At 52.8% G+C, this 18,215-nt stretch overlaps 1 protein-coding gene across 12 annotated transcripts; it reads left to right on the top strand.

Annotated features, from left to right (window-relative positions):
* The first annotated feature begins 6,644 nt into the window (after positions 1 to 6,644).
* Sh2d5 (SH2 domain containing 5) lies at positions 6,645 to 17,680 on the top strand. Of its 12 annotated transcripts, none has more exons than XM_087550246.1 (11): positions 6,645 to 7,001; positions 10,265 to 10,518; positions 10,684 to 10,811; positions 11,112 to 11,192; positions 11,535 to 11,609; positions 12,394 to 12,540; positions 13,489 to 13,740; positions 13,863 to 14,037; positions 14,366 to 14,474; positions 14,886 to 15,045; positions 15,788 to 17,680. In XM_087550246.1, exons 3-11 carry the CDS (start codon positions 10,725 to 10,727, stop codon positions 15,989 to 15,991), a joined length of 1,290 nt encoding a protein of 429 aa, XP_087406372.1. In that variant the 5' UTR covers positions 6,645 to 7,001; positions 10,265 to 10,518; positions 10,684 to 10,724; the 3' UTR covers positions 15,992 to 17,680.
* Positions 17,681 to 18,215: the final 535 nt, after the last annotated feature.

The raw sequence follows: 18,215 nt of genomic DNA on the forward strand, positions 1-18,215 counted from the left end.
TAGTTGAAAAGTTCCCAGTACCTACCCTGCATCTCTCCCCCGACTAGGGCACCACTGCTTCCTGCTTCTTTTGAGTTCTTATTTTGATGGTCATTTTTTAAAAAGACTTATTTATTTTAATTTATGTATGTGAATACACTGCAGTTGTCTTCAGACACCAGAAGAGGGCATCAGATCCCATTACAGATGGCTGTGAGCCACCATGTGGTTGCTGGGAATGAACTCAGGACCTCTGGAAGAGCAGTCAGTGCTCTTAACCACTGAGCCAACTCTCCAGCCCCAATCAAAGATTTCTTAAAGAGTCATCTTAGGGGCTGGAGAGATGGCTTAGCAGTTGCTGGGTTCAGTTCCCAGCATCCATACAGCAGCTCACACCTGTCTCTAACTCCAGTCCCAGGGTTTCTGACACTTTCACACAGACACACTTGCAGACAAAACACCAAAATAAACTTCTTTTTAAAGAGAGTCATCTTGAGGCTGTGGTAGCACACAGCTTTAATCCTGGCACTGAGGAGTCAGGGACAGGCTGATCAAGTTCAACTCTAGCCTGGTCTTTACAGTGAGTTCTAGGACAGCCAGGGCTACACAGAGAAACCCTGTTTTGAAAAAAGAAAAGAGGGGTTGGGGATTTAGCTCAGTGGTAGAGCGCTTGCCTAGGAAGCGCAAGGCCCTGGGTTCGGTCCCCAGCTCCGAAAAAAAGAAAAAAAAAAAAAGAAAAAAGAAAAGAAGAATCATCTTGATTGAAAGACTTGTCAACATCATAAGAGCCTACCTAGTCTATTGTGGTTAATTAATATACAAAATTCAGGTGAATCCTTAGACTGGAAAAAAGTTACACACGCTTACAGGCAGTGGCCCCCCAGGGACCTTGCTGTAGAAACCTTGAATTCCTCATCTGTTTGCCAGCGGTTGGTTACTCACAGGGAACTGTCAGCTACCTGGGCCAGCAGTCTCTGCTCTTACGGGATCCAGAGTCACAGGGTCAGTTTATCTGTATTACACGGGAGTGCTTGGACAGAGGTCTGCTGAGCGCTCATCAGACACAGTGGAACACACACAGTGAGAAGCTGGGGCCATGAAGGTCTCTCCCCGCTCTGAATTCGCCTCACAAAAAGTTCAGGTAGGACAGTTTGCTTTAACATCCTGGGAAAAGTAAAGCCTGGATCAGCTCAAAAGTCCCAGCAGTCAGATACACACACTTCCATTACCCTGACATAGGGGAATACTTGATTTTTGCACTCTGCAAAATACATTTATAGTTTTGACTTTTGTGTTAAATGAGAAGAGCAGCAGTTCCAGGGATTTAGCTCAGTGGTAGAGCGCTTGCCTAGCAAGCGCAAGGCCCTGAGTTCGGTCCCCAGCTCCAAAAAAAAAAGAGAAGAGCAAATGCAGGAGGTGGGTGTCTGGCTAAGGATCTGGCTTATAGTTTTCATAGACTCTGACGCCACCTGCTACAACATAGTTGAAAACTGAGTCTCAGAAGACATTAGAAGCAAGATGGTTAGCTTAACCTGTATTCTCGGAGACTTTTCCACAGCAATGTGATAAAGGCGTTTAGCAAGGGTTGGACCTCGTCCACATGAGCATAACTCCAGGAGATCTAGTCCTGTGCACATTTCAGAAAGGACAGGCTTGGCCCATGCCTGTCAACACAGCAGTCAGAGATGTTTTAATCATGTCTTTCAACAATAGTTTGAGTAATTTATGGAAAAACAAGATTTAAATAAATGCAACACTTGGATATAAACTTGGCTTGTTCATTAATTGTTACTTGTTACTTAGCTTCCTCTTTCTGTAGCAAAATAGAAATAATCTATATGGAGGAAAGGCTTTAATTTGTGTCTTATTGTTAAATTTCTGTCACAGAACACCACAACCAAGGCACCTTAGAAATGGTTTAATTTGAGGCTTATGGTTTAGAGGGTTAGAATCCAGGACACCATGCAGGGAGCATGACACACATGGTAGCACTGGAGCAGTGGCCGAGAGCTCACATCTTAATTCACTAGTACAAAGCAGAGAGCTCAGAGCAAGTAGCGGGGCTTTTGAAACCTCAAAGCAGACCCACCCCAGTGACAAACCTTCAGCAAGGCCACACCTCCTTATCCTTCCCAAACAGTTCCACCAACCGAGGACTAGGTATTCAAATATATGGGCCTATGGGGGCCGTTCTCATTCAAGTCCTCACATCTTAGGTTCTCAGTGATCAGACAGGGCAGGGTGAGGGCACACACTCCTAGTAATCTAACTTCCTTCCATTAGATTCCTACCTATTAAAGGGTCTGCCACCTCCCAACTACCTGGTGACAGCTTTTCGAAGAGCACATACCCAACCACTTAATAGAAATTTCTAGGGCTGGAGAGATGGCTCAGCGGTTAAGAGCACCCGACTGCTCTTTCAGAGGTCATGAGTTCAATTCCCAGCAACCACATGGTGGCTCACAACCATCTGTAAAAGAGATCCGATTCCCTCTTCTGGTGTATCTGAAGACAGCTACAGTGTACTTATATATAATAAATAAATAAATCTTTAAAAAAAAAAAGAAATTTCTATAGTAGTGGCAATGTTTATAGCCGGCTTTGTACTATAATATCACATACCTAGCAGTTTCCGTTTTATGGGTAGAAAATTAAATTCTATAATACATCACAGGAGGTTGTCGAAGGTGGAGTTACCACCTGTATACTTTTTTAAAATTACATTTTGTTAAGCGCAAGGCCCTGGGTTCGGTCCCCAGCTCCGAAAAAAAAAGAACCAAAAAAAAAAAAAAATTACATTTTGTTAGTGTGTGTGTCCATGTGCTTAGTTAGGGTACCCATATGGAGATCAGAGGATAACTTTGAATTGATTCTCATTCTACCGTGTCAGACCCAGGCAAGTGCCTTTACCCTCTGACATCTCACCAGCCTCAAGTCAATGTACTTTGAATACCGAACTATTTTTGATTGCTTCCCCTCTTAACTTTTTTTTTAAGGTTTATTTTATGTATGTGAATACACTGGAGCTGTCTTCAGACACACCAGAAGAGGGCATTGGATCCCATTATAGATGGTTGTGAGCAACCAGGTGTGCTGGGAATTGAACTCTGGTCCTCTGGAAGAGCAGTCAGCGCCTTTAACCTGAGCCATCTCTCCAGCTGCCTCTCCCACTCCATGTTTTGTATCGTTCTTAAAATTGTCTCTGTTTCTACCCCTGGAAAGAATTGTTCATGAAGACCAGGAAGTGAAATCATCATAAGTCAGACTGACTTGGAGGCATTTTGCCGTTGAGTTTTTTCAGACTAGGGTCTAGACACAGATCCCTAGGTGCTCTAGCTTTGAGCTTGCAGTGGATCTCCTGCCTCTGCCTCCCAAGGGCCAGGATTATAGGCAATAACCCCACACTGAACTTAAGTGTAGCTTTTGACAAAGCTGCCAAATTTTACTGGGAAATACTATCTGCTTGGCTCTCCAGTTTTTAAAAGACTGAAAAAAAAAATTAGTGGGAATGTCATACAGTATGGCCTCAGAGGCCAGAAGCATTGGATCCCGCTGGAGCTAGAGTTACAGAAGGCACGTGTGAACGGCCTTGCATGAGTATCGGGGACTGAACTCAGGTCCTTTGCAAGAGTTGTACCTGCTCTTAACCACTGAGCCATTCCTGCCTCTAAGGTCTTTTATAGGACTCTACAGATACTTGGCCACTCTAAGGTGCTCGCCTGGAATGCTTTCTGTTTGGTGCTCGCCCCCGTGTCTCACTCCAGAATCACCATCACCCAGTCCATATGCGGAGCTTTCCCAGGAGCCCTGTCTTCAGTAAGATGGGCAGCTCCTTACACTTTATAACTTGAAAAAATGGAGCTCGTTTCCCATGATGCCTAGCAAAAGTTGCAGCATATAGATACATCTGCTTAGCAGTCATGAGCCAATGGTAGCATTCCACCACCTCTCTGCCGGCCGCACTCCACTGCGTTATTCTGGAACCTGGGACCTGATGAGCTTCTTGTCAATCCTTAGTCTCTTACTTTACCTGTTTGTCTAAGTTACATTTGCTGGTAACATGCGGTAATAAGGAACTGGGGTGATGGCTCAGTTGGTGGAAACTAGGCAGCTCTCTGTGAGTTTCCAAGATGTATGCAGCCATCAGCCGGCCCCCCTCGTCAGCCTGGATCAAAAGCAGGACCAAGAGCAGAACTGAAGGTGTTTGGTGTGCAAGCTACGAGACAAAAGTGGGGCTTAGTGGCTTCCGTTTTTCAATGTACGTGTTACAGAGTGGGTTGGGTACTGCACAGAATTCCTGTAGGAAATGCATCCCCACTGCTAAGTTTCTGGGAAAAAAGCCACCCCTCTTTCCAGACCTCTTCCTTTCTGCTGGGAAATCATGAGACCTGGTTGGACACACGGCATCTCTCCTGGGGCACTGCCTTTCTCAGGTACTTGGTGTGCAGGGGATGGATCACACAGCCCGGGAGCCAGCCGGCAAGCAGCTTCCTGCTGATGTGCACTGTGCTTCCCACACACATTCGTCAGCTGCCAAGCGCACAGCCGGATTCAGGGCTTTGGGATAAAAGGGAAGATTGTGATAGCAAGCTCCCACCTGTGTGGCTTAGTGACTGCCACTGACTCACAGGAAGTGACCATGACTTGAAGGTGAACAGAGATGCATTTGGCAATTATGACTCCCACCCTAGCCCGCCCCAGCCTGTCTTTCTTATGTCATCGGGCTCTGTGCTCAGTCTGGGTAACTCTAGGCTCCCTGCACGGGTGAGTCACACGTTCAGTGGAAGTGGTAGTTGGAGAGCCTGCTGTTTGGAACGTTGGATGACATGTGGCAGCCGAGGTAGTGACAACTGCTTCATGCTACAGTTCTTAGTGCGACTAGGTCAGCTTGTCCAGAGACGGCTGGCACCTCCAAAGTTTCTCACCTTTGATGCCAAACCTTGGAGCATGTAGTGTTTCGTCTGTTGGGATTTTATGTGTATGGGTGTTTTGTGTCTGTGTTGTCTACCACACGTGTGCCTGGTGCCTATGGCAGCCAGAAAACAGCATTAGACTCCCCCTCCCCCCAGAATGGGAATTACATTGTGAGCTAGCACCATGTGGGTGCTGGGCGTAGGAATTGAACTTGGAACCTCTAAGTTTCCCTATGCTCTCTCCAGCCTATAAGGCGTTTTATTATTATTATTATTATTATTATTATTATTATCATCATCATCATCATCATCATCATCATCATCATCATCATCACATTTTGGTTGTTACCTGTGTGTGCACATCCAAGGTTGTGGGCATCTGAAAGGCAGGAGACAACTCGTAGGAGTCGTTTGTCTTCTTCCACAATGTGGGTCCTAAAGATTGAACTTAGGTCGTCAGTCTCCGCAGCAAGTACCTTAAACCTTGCCTGGTTTTTCTTTTATCCGTGGTGGGGATTGAACTTGGCCTTGTGCATGCCTGAGAAATGTCCTACCATCAAAGTACATGCCAGACATTTTTTTCCTCTCTTAAAAAATGCCATATTCGTTTTGGGGGCTGGCAAGATGGCTCTGCCACTAAGAGCATTTGCTGCTCACCCAGAGGACCCGGGTTGTGTTCTTAGCACCCGTGTGGTAGCTCGAAACCATCTGTAATTCTAGTTCTGGAAGCGCGACCCCGGCCTTCTGTTCTGTGAGGAACCCAGGCACGCACGCGATATACAAACACGCATGCAGGCAAAACACTCATAAATCTGGGCAGAGAAATGCCTCTGGTGGTTAAGAACCCTGGCATGCGTGTGGTGCACAGATCCAAAAGCAGGCAAAACACATACAGATGAAAATTGATAAAATGAAAGAAAAAAAAAAAGGAATGAACCATAGCTCACAATCAAAACTAAATCTAAATTTAAAATAAACTAAGACGAAGTAAGGAGCTTCAAATATTTCTTTTTAAGAGTTAGGAGGGAGCCCTTTCTTTTTTATGTATCCTGAGTTGCCTGTTTGGTAAACTGAGTTTGCCCCGTTGCTCCTCCGCGGTCCAGGCCAGGAGACTGTTAGGGAGGTCCCTTCCCATTTTGCACAGGGGAAAAAAGGGCAAAGGTCAGAGACAAAAGAAATTCAAAATATCGTCGGAATTTACTGACCCTTCATTTACCAGGTCAGTGCCTAGCCAAGCCCTGTGTCCCTGTCACACCTTTCAGTCCTCACCTGGCTGAGTCAGGGGTGGCTGAGGCCCTGGAGGATTAACTCGATTAAAGAGTTTATCCAAGGCCCACTTGAGAGAGAGACGTGCCTCATTATGAGCAACAGTCACACCTCACCTTGCCTCTGGAGAGGTGTTAGGAGCTCTGCAAAGACAAGGGATGCCTAGAGTGGAGCACACCTGCCCCTGGAAACTCCCCTGAGGCTGCAGATTCAGGTCCACCTTCTCGCCCGCTTGGTTATCTGCCGGGTGTTCTTCCCTGGGCCTGAGCCCTTGAGTCCAGGATTTCTGTGGGGTGCCGTACGGGCAGTTTCTCATGCGTTCTCTCTGTAGATTTCGGGTTTAATACACACCAAGCGCTTGCCTGTCTCGGATTTGCGATTTATTTGGGCCACCTACTGCGCTCCTCACCTAATGGGATCAGAAGGGCCCGCCCTCTCGGCTCCGTGCGCGCGCTGGCTAAATTCACTCACCATTTCCCCATCTAAGTGGATTTCCGTGAGGCCCGAAGGACAGAGTCACCGCTCTGTGCTGGACCCTAGCTGAGCGGCCCAATCAATCTCCACCCGGTGAGGGGATACCTGCCACCAAGTCCTCTGCCATTTGCGTGTGAAGGAGTGGAACTGCGTGGTCATTGAGCGACCGTGCAGATCTAGTGGAGTGGCAGACGACTGGAGATGCCCTGAGCTCAGCGAGCCGGGACAGCTTCGTGGAGGAAGAGCGACAAGGCGGAGCCAGCTCCGGCCGCAGCGTGGGCGGAGCCAGGGACCCTCGCAGCCTCTGATTGGGCGGTACGGTCGAGCGGAGCGGCTCCGATTGGCTGGTGAGGCCGGCGCCGCCGCCAGGTGATGCCCAAGGGTCGGGTCCCAGGGCCACGTGGGGGGCGCGCGCTGCGGGGGCGGGGGTGTGGGCGGGGGTGGGGCGGGCCGGGCGCTGGGTTGGCGCGGATGTTGCGGGGATCCGAGCTGTGAGACCTGCCAGGAGGCGCGGCAGCAGCGGTGAGTGCGCCTGGGGACCCTCCGGGGGAGGGTCGCCCAGAGCGAGCTGCATCCCCACCTCTCTCTGCCAGCAGTTGCCATGACCTCGGTCCTCTTCACCATCCCTGCCTAGCGCCGGGGCACCTGAGCCCCCTCGAGGACCTAGCGCTGCGTGGGAATGGTGACGCTTGCGAGATCGCTGTCAGCGCTCGCAACACGCTCGACACCTCCAGGCTCTATCATTTCTGCGTCTTCCCCATCCAGCCTGTGTGCTCGCGCGTCCACATAGATTTCGGGAGGAACAGAGGCTGATGAACAGCCCCTTCACTGCTGAGGAACTGGAGGCTGGCAGGCCAAGGTCACACCAGCCAAAACTGCTGAACCCCAGTTCCGTCCCTTGTTGCGCGGGTCCAGGACCTGTGGGGGTTGGTATCAGTGGTGTGCTGGGCTGGGAGAGGGAATCCTGTATTTCTAAACAGTTCCATCCCCAGAGCCTGAGTTGTTGCAGCTATGAGGTTAATGGCATCTATTCCTGCACACATACAGACCCAGTGTGTACCAAGAATGGATGCCTGCTTGGGGACCCATAGACTGTAAACCTAGGCAGAGAGTCCTGGGTTTGCCAGCTCCCCCTCCTGTGGTGTATGTCTTTAGTCAAGCCGCTGGGGTCTGCAGGCTGGGTAGTCAGTCTCCCAGTACCGGATGGATAGATTGTTGAGTTTTAGGCGCACAGGACCCTGTGATTGGACGTGAAGTATAGAATTAACATAGCCAGTCCTCTGCTCCTAAGGAGACCTCAGCCCCGGAAAATAGAAGCCAACTGTGTGTCTGTGTAGAAACGACCTGGCCCGGCAGACAGACCCCTGTGGAAAACTTATTTGGTTCAAACAGATTAGTTGGGTGTGCAGTCCAAGGTTTCAGTGAACCTTGGTGTTCTTGGTTTAAGGCAGGGTCAGACTGGAAGGGGGGTGGGTGGGGAAAAGTTCCTGTTTTGGGGGAGGCTAAATATGAGGATGCTGTCCATCCTCCCCACCCCCTTCCCTAACTCAGTGCCCACAGGGCACTTGGCAAGCTGCTCTCTCTCTCTCTCTCTCTCTCTCTCTCTCTCTCTCTCTCTCTCTCTGTGTGTGTGTGTGTGTCTGTGTCTGTGTCTGTGTGTGTGTGTGTGTGTGTGTGTGTTTGCTGACCCTTGGCTCTTTACCCCGTGTTTGCCAGGCTGTTGCGCAAGCAGGGTGTGAAGGGCTCTTGTCAGCCCTCTTTGTCTCTTTTTTTTTTTTAAGATTTATTTATTTATTATATATAAGTCCACTGTAACTGTCTTCAGATACACACGAGGTACAGACAAGGGCATCAGATCTCTTTACAGATGGATATGAGCCACCATGTGGTTGCTGGGAATTGAACTCAGGACCTCTGGAAGAGCAGACAGTGCTCTTAACCACTGAGCCATCTCTCCAGCCCTCTTTGTCTCTTTTGAGGTTGCTTTTCTTCTCACCCTGTTCCATCCCCGCCCCCGCCCCCCACGCTCCCCCTTCCTTGTGGGCCTCCTTGCCAGCTGCGTGTCTTGTGGTCTCTGCTTCCTTGCTCTCTTCTGCCTGAAAGTGAAGACGCACTTCCCAGCCTCCCTGGGAGCCCCGTGGTCCCCCTGCTGGGAAGGGGCAGGCAGCACGTGGCAGGAGTGTGGTCTGCTTTATGTAAACATCAGATGTGCCATCGAGACAGGCGACTGTAAAGTGAGCGGGCTTAGAAAGGAAGGTTGGCAGAGCGCAGGTTGACAGCAGCCTTGCGGAGGCCTGGGTGGGCTCTGGGGGAGGGGCGGGGCTACTGCCTTTGTTTTCCCCGCTCTCCCTGGCTGAAGTCTGGCTGGAAGGTCACTGGCAGGCAGAGGTGTAGGGCCCTTTTGGGGTTCTAAGAGCATCAATCTAAGGCGTCCAAGCTCCTCCCTTTTCCAAGCACTCCCGCCGCTGTGTCACTTCCAGGACTACTAACTCCTGCTTTCTCCTGTGAGTCAAAGCCTCCAGGCCAACTTCTTTCCAGCCTGACTTTCACAGTGGCTGAGGGTTTCCAGTTGGTGTAGCCTGGACAGGAAGTCTTGAAAGAAGCTAGACTCTGCTGCCATCTTCCCAAGCTCCCTTCCGGTCAGCAGGCTTGGAGGTCTGATCCCCTGCTCCATGTCAGGCTGGCATCTCGCCAGGCACCTCACGTTACCCAAGGTTTTCAGGAAAGGAAGTGAGTGCATAGAGAGGTGGGGCAGCTGGCCCAAAGCCACACAGAACTTGTGCCTCTCTGACCCGAGCCAATGATTGCAAGAAGGCTGGAGAGAATCCGGGAGAGGGCAGGTGTCTTACAGTGTCCCTGAGGATGCTGAGTTTGCAGGGACCCAAGCATAGACTTTCCCCCAACGACTGGTCCATTGACGCGTCTGTCACACAGGACTTCTGTCTTCCACCTGTGCATCTGGCTAAGGGTCCCAGGGAAACCAAAACAGGACCAGGCAGGAGTGCTGTTTGTCCATCTCCTGGGCCCATGTCCGTCTTCTCTGCACTCCCCTCAGCACCAGCGCTTCGTTGTCAAGGGTTGTGGGTTTCATACTCTGCCAAGGGCTTTGGGATTCAGGAAGGGAGTCAGGCTGGGCACATGAGCCAGCAGCCTTTCGAACCGGCCCCTGAGATCATCTAAGGGAGCTGTCCAGCTCCGGACCACCCACCCTCCATCCCCACCCCCACCCCCACCCCTGTGCACTGTTCCTGCCCCAGGGCCAGCTATGGCTTCCCCACCGTCCACAGGGTTAAGTCTCGTTCTTGGGCTGATCTTGGGTGCTGTGCAGCCTGCTGCTTTGGTAATCTGCCTCAGGCCCCAGCTCAGGTTTTTTCTGCCTTCTCTTCTTGCTACAGTTAACCCCTACCTTTCGATGGACTCTTCCGGACTCCTGCTCTCCCTATGAGACCTGTTTTGATTTTTTTTTGGGGGGGGAGTGTCTCGTGTTGGGGGGGTCTTCTATTGTCCAGCCTATCCCTGAACTCCTGGGTTCAAATGACTTGGTCCTCCTGCCTTAGCTTCCTGAGAAGTTTGAACTGTAGGCAGACGTCAGTTCTTTCAAGCACTAACAACTGGTTTTATTTTTCTACCAGCTCCCCGCGCCCATCCCTGCCACAGAGGGCCCAGTGAGTGCTCTAACCCCAGATCTGGCTCAGCGACCCATGCCAGGAACCATCCCACTCTGACCGCTCCCCACACACCACCCAGTGCAGCCCCAGCCCCTCCTGTTGCCTCTCTCCGTCTTCCCACCGTCTCACCTGATTAAGGCTTATTCTCGAGTTCCCCCACCTTGCTCCCTAAGCAGTAAGAATTGGTCTTTTGTCCCTGTCACATGCCCAGGACACTGGTGAGCACCTAGCATTTGCTCAGTGGATTTATTAGTTGGCTGAATGAATGAATGAATGAATGAGTGCGGGAGCGAGCAAATTTGAACAAGCACGCCAGCCCTTGACAGAGGGCCTTCAGCCAACTGCCTGAAAACCAACCTCTCCCCCCCCCCCGCCCTTCCTAGCCTCCTCTCCGCGAATCGTGAAGCTGGGTACGCTGGGGACCATGCAGAGGGCTGGGGCCGGGGCCCGAAGGGCCTCCGACTGTGGGCCTGCACCCTACCGGCCCAGGTGCATTGCCAAGTTCGCCCAGGTGGGTGGGTGCCTGTCCTGTGTGTTCTGGAAGGGAGTTGCGGGGTGACTGCTCCCTGGGGTTGGGGAGGACCTGGGGCCCAAAGACCAGACTCCGTCTGTCCTTTGGAGTGGATGTGTGTATATACCCGACCAGGGTCACCTGCTGAGAACCTTAGCCGAGAACTCTGGCCTCCAAAGACAGTGCTTAGACATTGCGTACAGCTTGCCTGCACGGCGGGATAGTGTGTGCCCCTCCCATTTAAGGCCCATTGAGTTCTGGGCCTTACTTCCCTGCCTTGCTTCTCCCCATCACCACCAGTACGTGGGATCCTTTCCTGTGGATGATTTGGACACTCAGGAGAGCGTGTGCCTTGTACAGCAGCATCTGTGGGCCCTGCAGGTGAGAGGTGGGCGTGGCGAACATAAGCCAAGGGTGGACGCCATGAATATCAAACTCGGACGGAGCTCTGAGGGCACACGATGCCCAGGGAGGGTGGGAGCCAAAGGTCTTCTGAGAGGTGACCTGGTAAGTTCCAGGCTTCAGGACTCTTCCTAGATGCCTGGGGACCCATGCCCCACAGGTCATAGCTTGAATGTTGGGGGTTTGTGGCCCAGGCCTCTGTCCCTAGGCGGGGGTGTCAGAACTGGCTGAGCAGCCTTGATGAAGGATGCTGGGGCAGAAAACCACAGAAGGCCAGGCCTGGGAAATGACGTCTGCCTCTGCCAACTGTCTTCCCCTCAGGACTGTTCCCGACGCCGGGCCGTCATCCTGAAATTCAGTCTTCAGGGTCTCAAGATCTACAGTGGGGAGGGCGAGGTAGGAGGGGCAGGGGAAGCCGGGCAGTGAAGAGCAGAGGGGGTATGGTCTGCTTATAGTTTGTCCCATGGCCCCCTAGGACAAGCTCAGACAATTGCTTACCTCGTCGAAGCTTTAGAGACCCCGAGTCTTAAATATCTTAAATATCCCATGAGATTGTCTAAATGCCCAACCCAGCATTGGCCAGTGACTGTGGACAGCTATGGACTAGAGAGGGCAGGGAGATCTTGCATCTTGCCCATCTCTCCCTGGCTACTCATTGCACAAACAACATGGCTGCCCATTGCCCGCCATGGTATGGTGTACAGCTGCAGGCCCTTTACATGAGAAGGCCCAATGCTGGTGGTAGTACCCTGGGGTCCTGCCTCACCTGCCTGAGGTATTGTTACTATTGGATGTGACAGCAAGAGACACTCAGGGGACTGTCATCACAAGCAGAGTGAATGGCAGAGCTAGGATTTGAAGCCCCAACATTCCTACCTCAGAGACCAAGCATATAATAACCCTGGGCCTGTTGCCACCACCTCTGTGCAGTTCCAGCCAGAGACCACTGGGTCACTGTTCTGTCCCTTGGTTCTCTAACTTGGAGTGGCCATCCTGACCTACATGTCTGCAGCAGGCCCAGGGCTATGGGCAGTAAAGGCTAGGCTTGGCGGGCCTTGGGGAAAGAAGGGTCTCTTCACTCCAGGAGGTGGGTGGCCTACGCCAGACATGGGAGGTCCTCGGGCCACTGCCACCACGCATGTGAGTGTCTGAGGCCTGCTGTCACCACAATGCCTCGCAGGTGCTCCTCATGGCCCATGCTCTGAAGCGCATCCTCTATGCCACCTGGAACCCAGCCGCCTGCCAGTTTGCTTTTGTTGCCCGGAACCCACGCAGCCCAGCCAGCAAGCTTTTCTGTCATCTCTTTGTGGGGAGCCAGCCTGGAGAGGTACTGGAGACTGGGGGCTGCACTGTCCTCAGGTTGCAGGAGGTGGGGAGTGAATCCATGCCCCACCACAGGGCTTAGGACTGTGTGTAGCCTGTCAGCACCCTTGACATTCCCTGGGGCCAGGAGCAAAACTAGCCAGGACTCCTGTCGAGAGCCCGCCCTCCTTCCTCCTTCCTCCTTCCCGTCACCCTTCAAAGTCTAGTCCACCTGTAACATGAACCACACTCCAGCCCTACTGACAGAGACTTGAGCCCTTTAGCAGCAGAGCTCGTATCCAGGTTTTGAGCTGTCCTTAGGTGGTCCTGTGTGGCTGTGTAGTGGATGGGGTAGGTCCTGGGCAGGTGTGGTCACAGTGAATGACAGATCTGTGGCAGCCAGTCACATAGTCAGTCCCAGCATTTGCTCTCACCTCTCGATGTGGATCCTGGGTGACAGGGGGCTGAAGCCGATGGTTCCAACAGGCTGGGTCTGGATTGTGTGAGTGTTGAATGCCATGTTCAGGCCCCAGACAAGTGCTGAGAGTTTTCAGTGCCCTTGAGTCCTCAGAGGGTCATGGGGAGGTGAGGATGAGGATGAGCTGCTCTGCGTTCTGCCCTGGGTCACCCAACAGCTCTTAAGTTGCAGAGCCAGGCGAAGCCGCTTATCCACTTTCTGGCGGTGTCGTGGGCCTGAGCCTCTTAGGTAGGAGTGTACTGGGCCCAGGGTTGTACTCTCTGCACCCGGCATGATACTTGGCACAGAGTGACTTAGCAGTGATGCGACCAGAGAGAACTGGTAACAGACGCTGCACGCGGTGAGATTTTGAGGGTTAGGTAGGAGTTTTCCCAGGAAGTTTCTTTGTGAGCAACACCGGAAGTTAAGGGGCCATTTGTAGCCCTGGAGAGAGCTGGTGCCTGAGGCGTTCGTTCCAGGAGGCTGCTACCGCTGAGTCTACCCTTCCTGTCCTAGATTAATATCCTGTACCTGCTGCTCTGCCGATCCTTCCAGCTTGCTTACCTCTTGCAACACCCTGAGGAGAGGGCGCAGCCTGAGCCCTCCCTGGTGCCTGGAGGGGACATGTCCCTGAAGCCGCTCTGCAGCCCTGGGGTGGCCCCTGCGTTAGTGCGGGAGCCCTTCAGCCGGGATCAGCTGTCACAGAATGTCCATGCCCTGGTGTCCTTCCGGCGGCTTCCTGCAGAAGGGCTACTGGGCAGTAATGGGGTATGCAGGGGTCGGGGGAAAGAATCAAGGGTTTGGGGGTTACGCTGCAGGGGTGGGCTTCATCCATTCTCAAACAGATGGGTCTGAATCTGCCTGCCTATGGGCCCCTCTTGGTGCCCTAGAAGGAGCTGCCAGAGCCAGAGGGCCGTGGGGGCACCCGTCACATTCGTCTAGGGAACCCCTACTGCTCACCCACACTGGTGCGCAAGAAGGCCATTCGCAGCAAGGTGATCCGCTCCGGGGCCTACCGAGGCTGCACCTATGAGACACAACTGCAGCTGTCAGCCCGGGAAGCCTGTGAGTTGTTGGAGGGGGCTGGCTGGGCTAGTAGACTTGGCAGTAGGGTGGGGGTTCATGCATGTTCTTTTGAGGCTGTAGCCCCCTTGTACCCACCCTCCTCCCTTGACTGCCTCTGCATGTGAGGGTACATCAAGCTTGAGGGCTTATGCAGGCCACTAAGCAACTCTGTATGGAGTTTCCGTTGAGGGACCAGATGTGTGACTGTCAGGTTGGGGAAGAGGTTTGGTGGGGGGGACAAACCACAGGATAGGGGTTGGTGATAGAGGGGCGGGTCTGGCATTAGGAGGTTGCGCCATGCTTCCTCTGACCTTCGTGGTCTCCATAGTTCCTGCTGCATGGGAGGCATGGCCCCGTGGCCCTGGTAGCCCCTCGTGCCTGGTGGAGAATGAGGGAAGCCTGACAGAGAACATCTGGGCCTTTGCTGGCCTTTCCAGGTAAGGGAGTTCTGTCCTAGCCCAAAGTCCAGACCCTTGGGTTGGGTATAAAAATGTGAGGTAGACTCTTTGTCCCATGGACACAGGTTACATAGGCAGAGTGTGTGAACTTTAACTGCTGAGTGTGGGGTACTCCCAGGCTAGGTGATCTCAGGCCATGACTTCCTCTGCCCAGACCTCAGTTTCTCAGAAAGGCCCTAACCAGAGCCTTGAAGTCAGCAAATCATGTCCCCAGAGGCCTTGAGTTGCTTCGACTAACATTCACTGAATGGCTGCTCTGGTTCAGAACTTTAGAGGTCACACGCTCAGTCTTTTACCACTGCCACTAAGTTCTTGGGGCTAGTACATCCCTTGCCAAGACAACAGTCTAGAGTCAGATTGGTGGCCTTAACCTTGGCTCCCTCCCCTTAGGTCCTGTGCTCTTGCCCTGCTTCGGAGAGATGTGCATGGGGCCTTCCTGCTGTGGCCCGAGCCAGGTACCAGTGGCCAGTGGAGCCTGTCTGTCCGGACCCAGTGTGGCGTGGTGTCTCACCAGGTCTTCAGAAACCACCTAGGCCGGTACTGCCTAGAGGTGAGATTGTAGGGTTATCCCCTGGGCCATCCAGCCCCGCCCTGCCCCGCCACTGCCTCCATCCCTGGTAATTCTTCCCCTGCTCTTTAACTGTCTTAGAGCTCCTGAGCCCACCTCACTTCTGAGCTCCTGTCCCCTCACCGGGAGCTCTCTGGCCCCGCCCCTTATCCTAGTCCATTCCCGTGGACTGGGCTCTGCAAGCTCTGTTTCTGTTCTTCGGGGCTTCTGTTGTGCTTGATTGTTTGTTTGTTTGGTTGGTTTTGGAACCAGCATCTCTCTGTGTGGCCCTGGCTGTCCTGGGACTCACTATGTAGACCAGGCTGGCCTGAAACTCAGAGATCGCCCGCCTCTGCCTTCCAGTGCTGAGAGCCTTTACTTCTCGCTTGCTGACTGGGTGCTGACCACAGGGTTCAGGGTGAATCGCTGAGGTGTGTACCACTGAGGTTCTCCCTCTAGTTGTCTCTAGGAGTGCTGACCCAAACCCGCACAGCCTCCCGTCACTGGTTTCCAGGACTGAGCTGACAAGGCTTTTACACAGCAGCTAGCTGTACGAGCTGCCTCAGGGCTGGCCAGGCAGGGCAGAGGGAGGACGCGGTGACTGGCAACACGGTTACCGCACCTTCTCCCTTCCTGAATTTATCTCCCTGCTTTCTGAATGGCAGGCACGTGATGGAGACCAGGGTAGGGGTGGGGTGCATGAACTGTGGGGCAGGGGACCAACGCTAAGGACTTTCCTCCCCAGCACCTGCCTGCAGAGTTCCCCAGCCTGGAGGCCCTGGTGGAGAGCCACGCCGGGATGGAGCGCAGCCTCTTCTGTCCACTCAGCATGGGCCGGCTCAACCCTACCTACGAAGAGCAGGACTCCGGTCCTGAGGGCAGGTTCCCACGGACTCTGCGGCCCCTCAGCCATGCCAAGTCTGAGGCAGAATTGCAAGGCCTGGGCTAGCACACAGCCAGCCCTCAGTCCCCTGTGGGCCCAGCCTTGCCTTGGCCCCTGGGTGGCAACGGTCATTCTGCCCTTCTTGCACCCCACCCACTGGTCACCAGCTCCAGACAGGTCAATCTGCCCCTTGATTGGCCCTTCCATCACTTCACTGCCATGGGAGAGGAGCCCTGAGGTTGGAGGTGGAGATAACAGGACCTCTCCCAGGACCTGGGGCCAGCTGAGGTACCAGGATGAACATGTAAAGCCAGAGGGCTGGTAACTCTAGATGACTTTGGGGAAGTGGCCACTGCTAGGTTCCTACTGTCCTTGTGCAGAGGCTTCCCCAGCAGTTCATGATGTGGGTGCAGTCTTTGCTGGAGGAGGCGAAGCCTCTGCTGGGTGGGGAACCCCAGAACGCTCCCCATAGGGAACCAGAGCCTTAGGGAGTTTCTGGCTTGCACCTTCAGCTCATTTCCTGGAGTCACTTTGAGTGGGGCTAGTAGTGAGCACACCGCAGTCGGCTTGGTGGCTGCTTTAGGAAGTCACTTAATGCTGGTGTTTCCTCTAACACAGAGCTGACCGTTGGGCATGGCTGGCACTGATCACCTCAGCCCTGTTTGCGGTGGAGAACTAGGATTAATGCAAGCCTCATGGAGGGGAGGTGACCTTAGCAAGGGCCAGTCCAGGGACATATCCTAGAGGGTCTAGCCAGGGAATGACAAATTCAAGTGTCCCTTAAATCAACTCTGCAGAATATATGAATCTACCCAAAAGAACAAACTTTTTTTTTTTCTTTTTTTCGGAGCCGGGGACCGAACCCAGGGCCTTGCTCTTGCTAGGCAAGCGCTCTACCACTGAGCTAAATCCCCAACCCCAAGAACAAACTTCTTAAGTGGTGGCAGTGCCCACCTTTAGTCCCAATGTTTAGAGGGTGGAGGCAGACAGATCTCTAGGAGTTTGAGGCCAGCCTGGTCTACAGAGGAAGTTCCAGGACATCCAGGGCTACTCTGCGAAACCCTGCCTCAAAAAATAAAATAAAATAAAAAACAACAACAAGACAGATTAGCTTTGGAAGCAGAGGTGTGGGCAGAGAGGAGGGATGTCCTTGTTTAGTGCCTTGGATGCCACAGGTTTCAGTGGAAGCCACAGGTTTTGGATTTCGGATCCAAGCCCTTAGCTCAGTACAGTGCCATTTCTTTCAAGTGAGAGGTATCTTGTGAGGGATGGAGAGAAAGGTGCCTGCGGAACTCCTTCACTGGAGACACTACCACCTCTAGACTGATGATGAGCAGTAATCCTTCTGTGCCATGCCCACCACCATGCCTGCTCCCTGAGTAGGGCCTGGTTCCCACTGAGCTGAGAGATTAGCATATCCTGTGCCCCGCCCCAGAGAGTTCCACCCAAGGAAACTTGTTAACAACTTGGCCCAGATGCTAGTCCAGGGCTCACCAACTGGAGGGTTCGTAGTGTGAATCACCCATGTGTACGATACCAGGAGACACTCCACACAGCCAAGGGACCAGCCTTCCCCATGCCCTTTTGACATTCTTTCCAAAGCATTTATTGATCGCATGGTACAAACAGCACCGTCTGGAGCCCCTGTGTTCAGACAGTGTCTTTCTTACAGGCCATGGCTCTGTCTCTGTGCAGACCACCACCACGGCTCTCCTGTGTGCACTCTGAGACAAATAAACCACATTCTTCACAGTCCATTACAGAAGTTCCTTGAGTAGCCAATCGTCACCATTGTTTTCCTGTTTTGCTTTTGTTTGTCAGACATCCCTCAGCTGGAACAGAACAGTGAGCCTGCCTGAGGTCCTGGCCACCAGGGCCCAGAAAGGTCTGAAGGGTCTGGGAGGTGAGGTTTCATGGAGAGGTCTTCTGAGCTAGAGGGGCCTGTGAGCTGATTCAGTGCATTTTGTCAAACCTGCTGACCTGAGTTTGATCCCTTGGTCCCACTTGGTGGAAGAAGAGACCCATGTCCTGTAGGTTGTGTCCTCTGACCGCCACATTCATTGGGTGTGCATTCATGCATCCGTGCAAATGTACGAGCGCGCACACACACACACACACACACACACGTACGTACGTGAGCACACACATGTATATGGTAACTCAGGCTTCTTACTGTCTCAGCAAAGTGTACCAGGTGCTTTGAATAGCCCAGGTCTGTCTGAACCTAACTTCAGCTCCAGTTAGAGCCAAGATAATTCTGACTCCCTACAGCGGACAGAGGATCCTTTTA

The sequence above is a fragment of the Rattus norvegicus genome, chromosome 5 (assembly GCF_021556685.1).
Source record: "Rattus norvegicus strain SHRSP/BbbUtx chromosome 5, alternate assembly SHRSP_T2T, whole genome shotgun sequence".
Taxonomy (NCBI): Eukaryota; Metazoa; Chordata; class Mammalia; order Rodentia; family Muridae; genus Rattus; species Rattus norvegicus.

Excerpts from the sequence above, each read along its gene's own strand:
- Sh2d5 (XM_087550246.1), top strand. The coding sequence starts at position 10,725 with ATGCAGAGGGCTGGGGCCGGGGCCCGAAGGGCCTCCGACTGTGGGCCT. Across the intron at positions 10,812-11,111 it reads GCATTGCCAAGTTCGCCCAG|TACGTGGGATCCTTTCCTGT; the intron begins GTGGGTGGGTGC and ends CATCACCACCAG. Across the intron at positions 12,541-13,488 it reads TGGGGAGCCAGCCTGGAGAG|ATTAATATCCTGTACCTGCT; the intron begins GTACTGGAGACT and ends TTCCTGTCCTAG.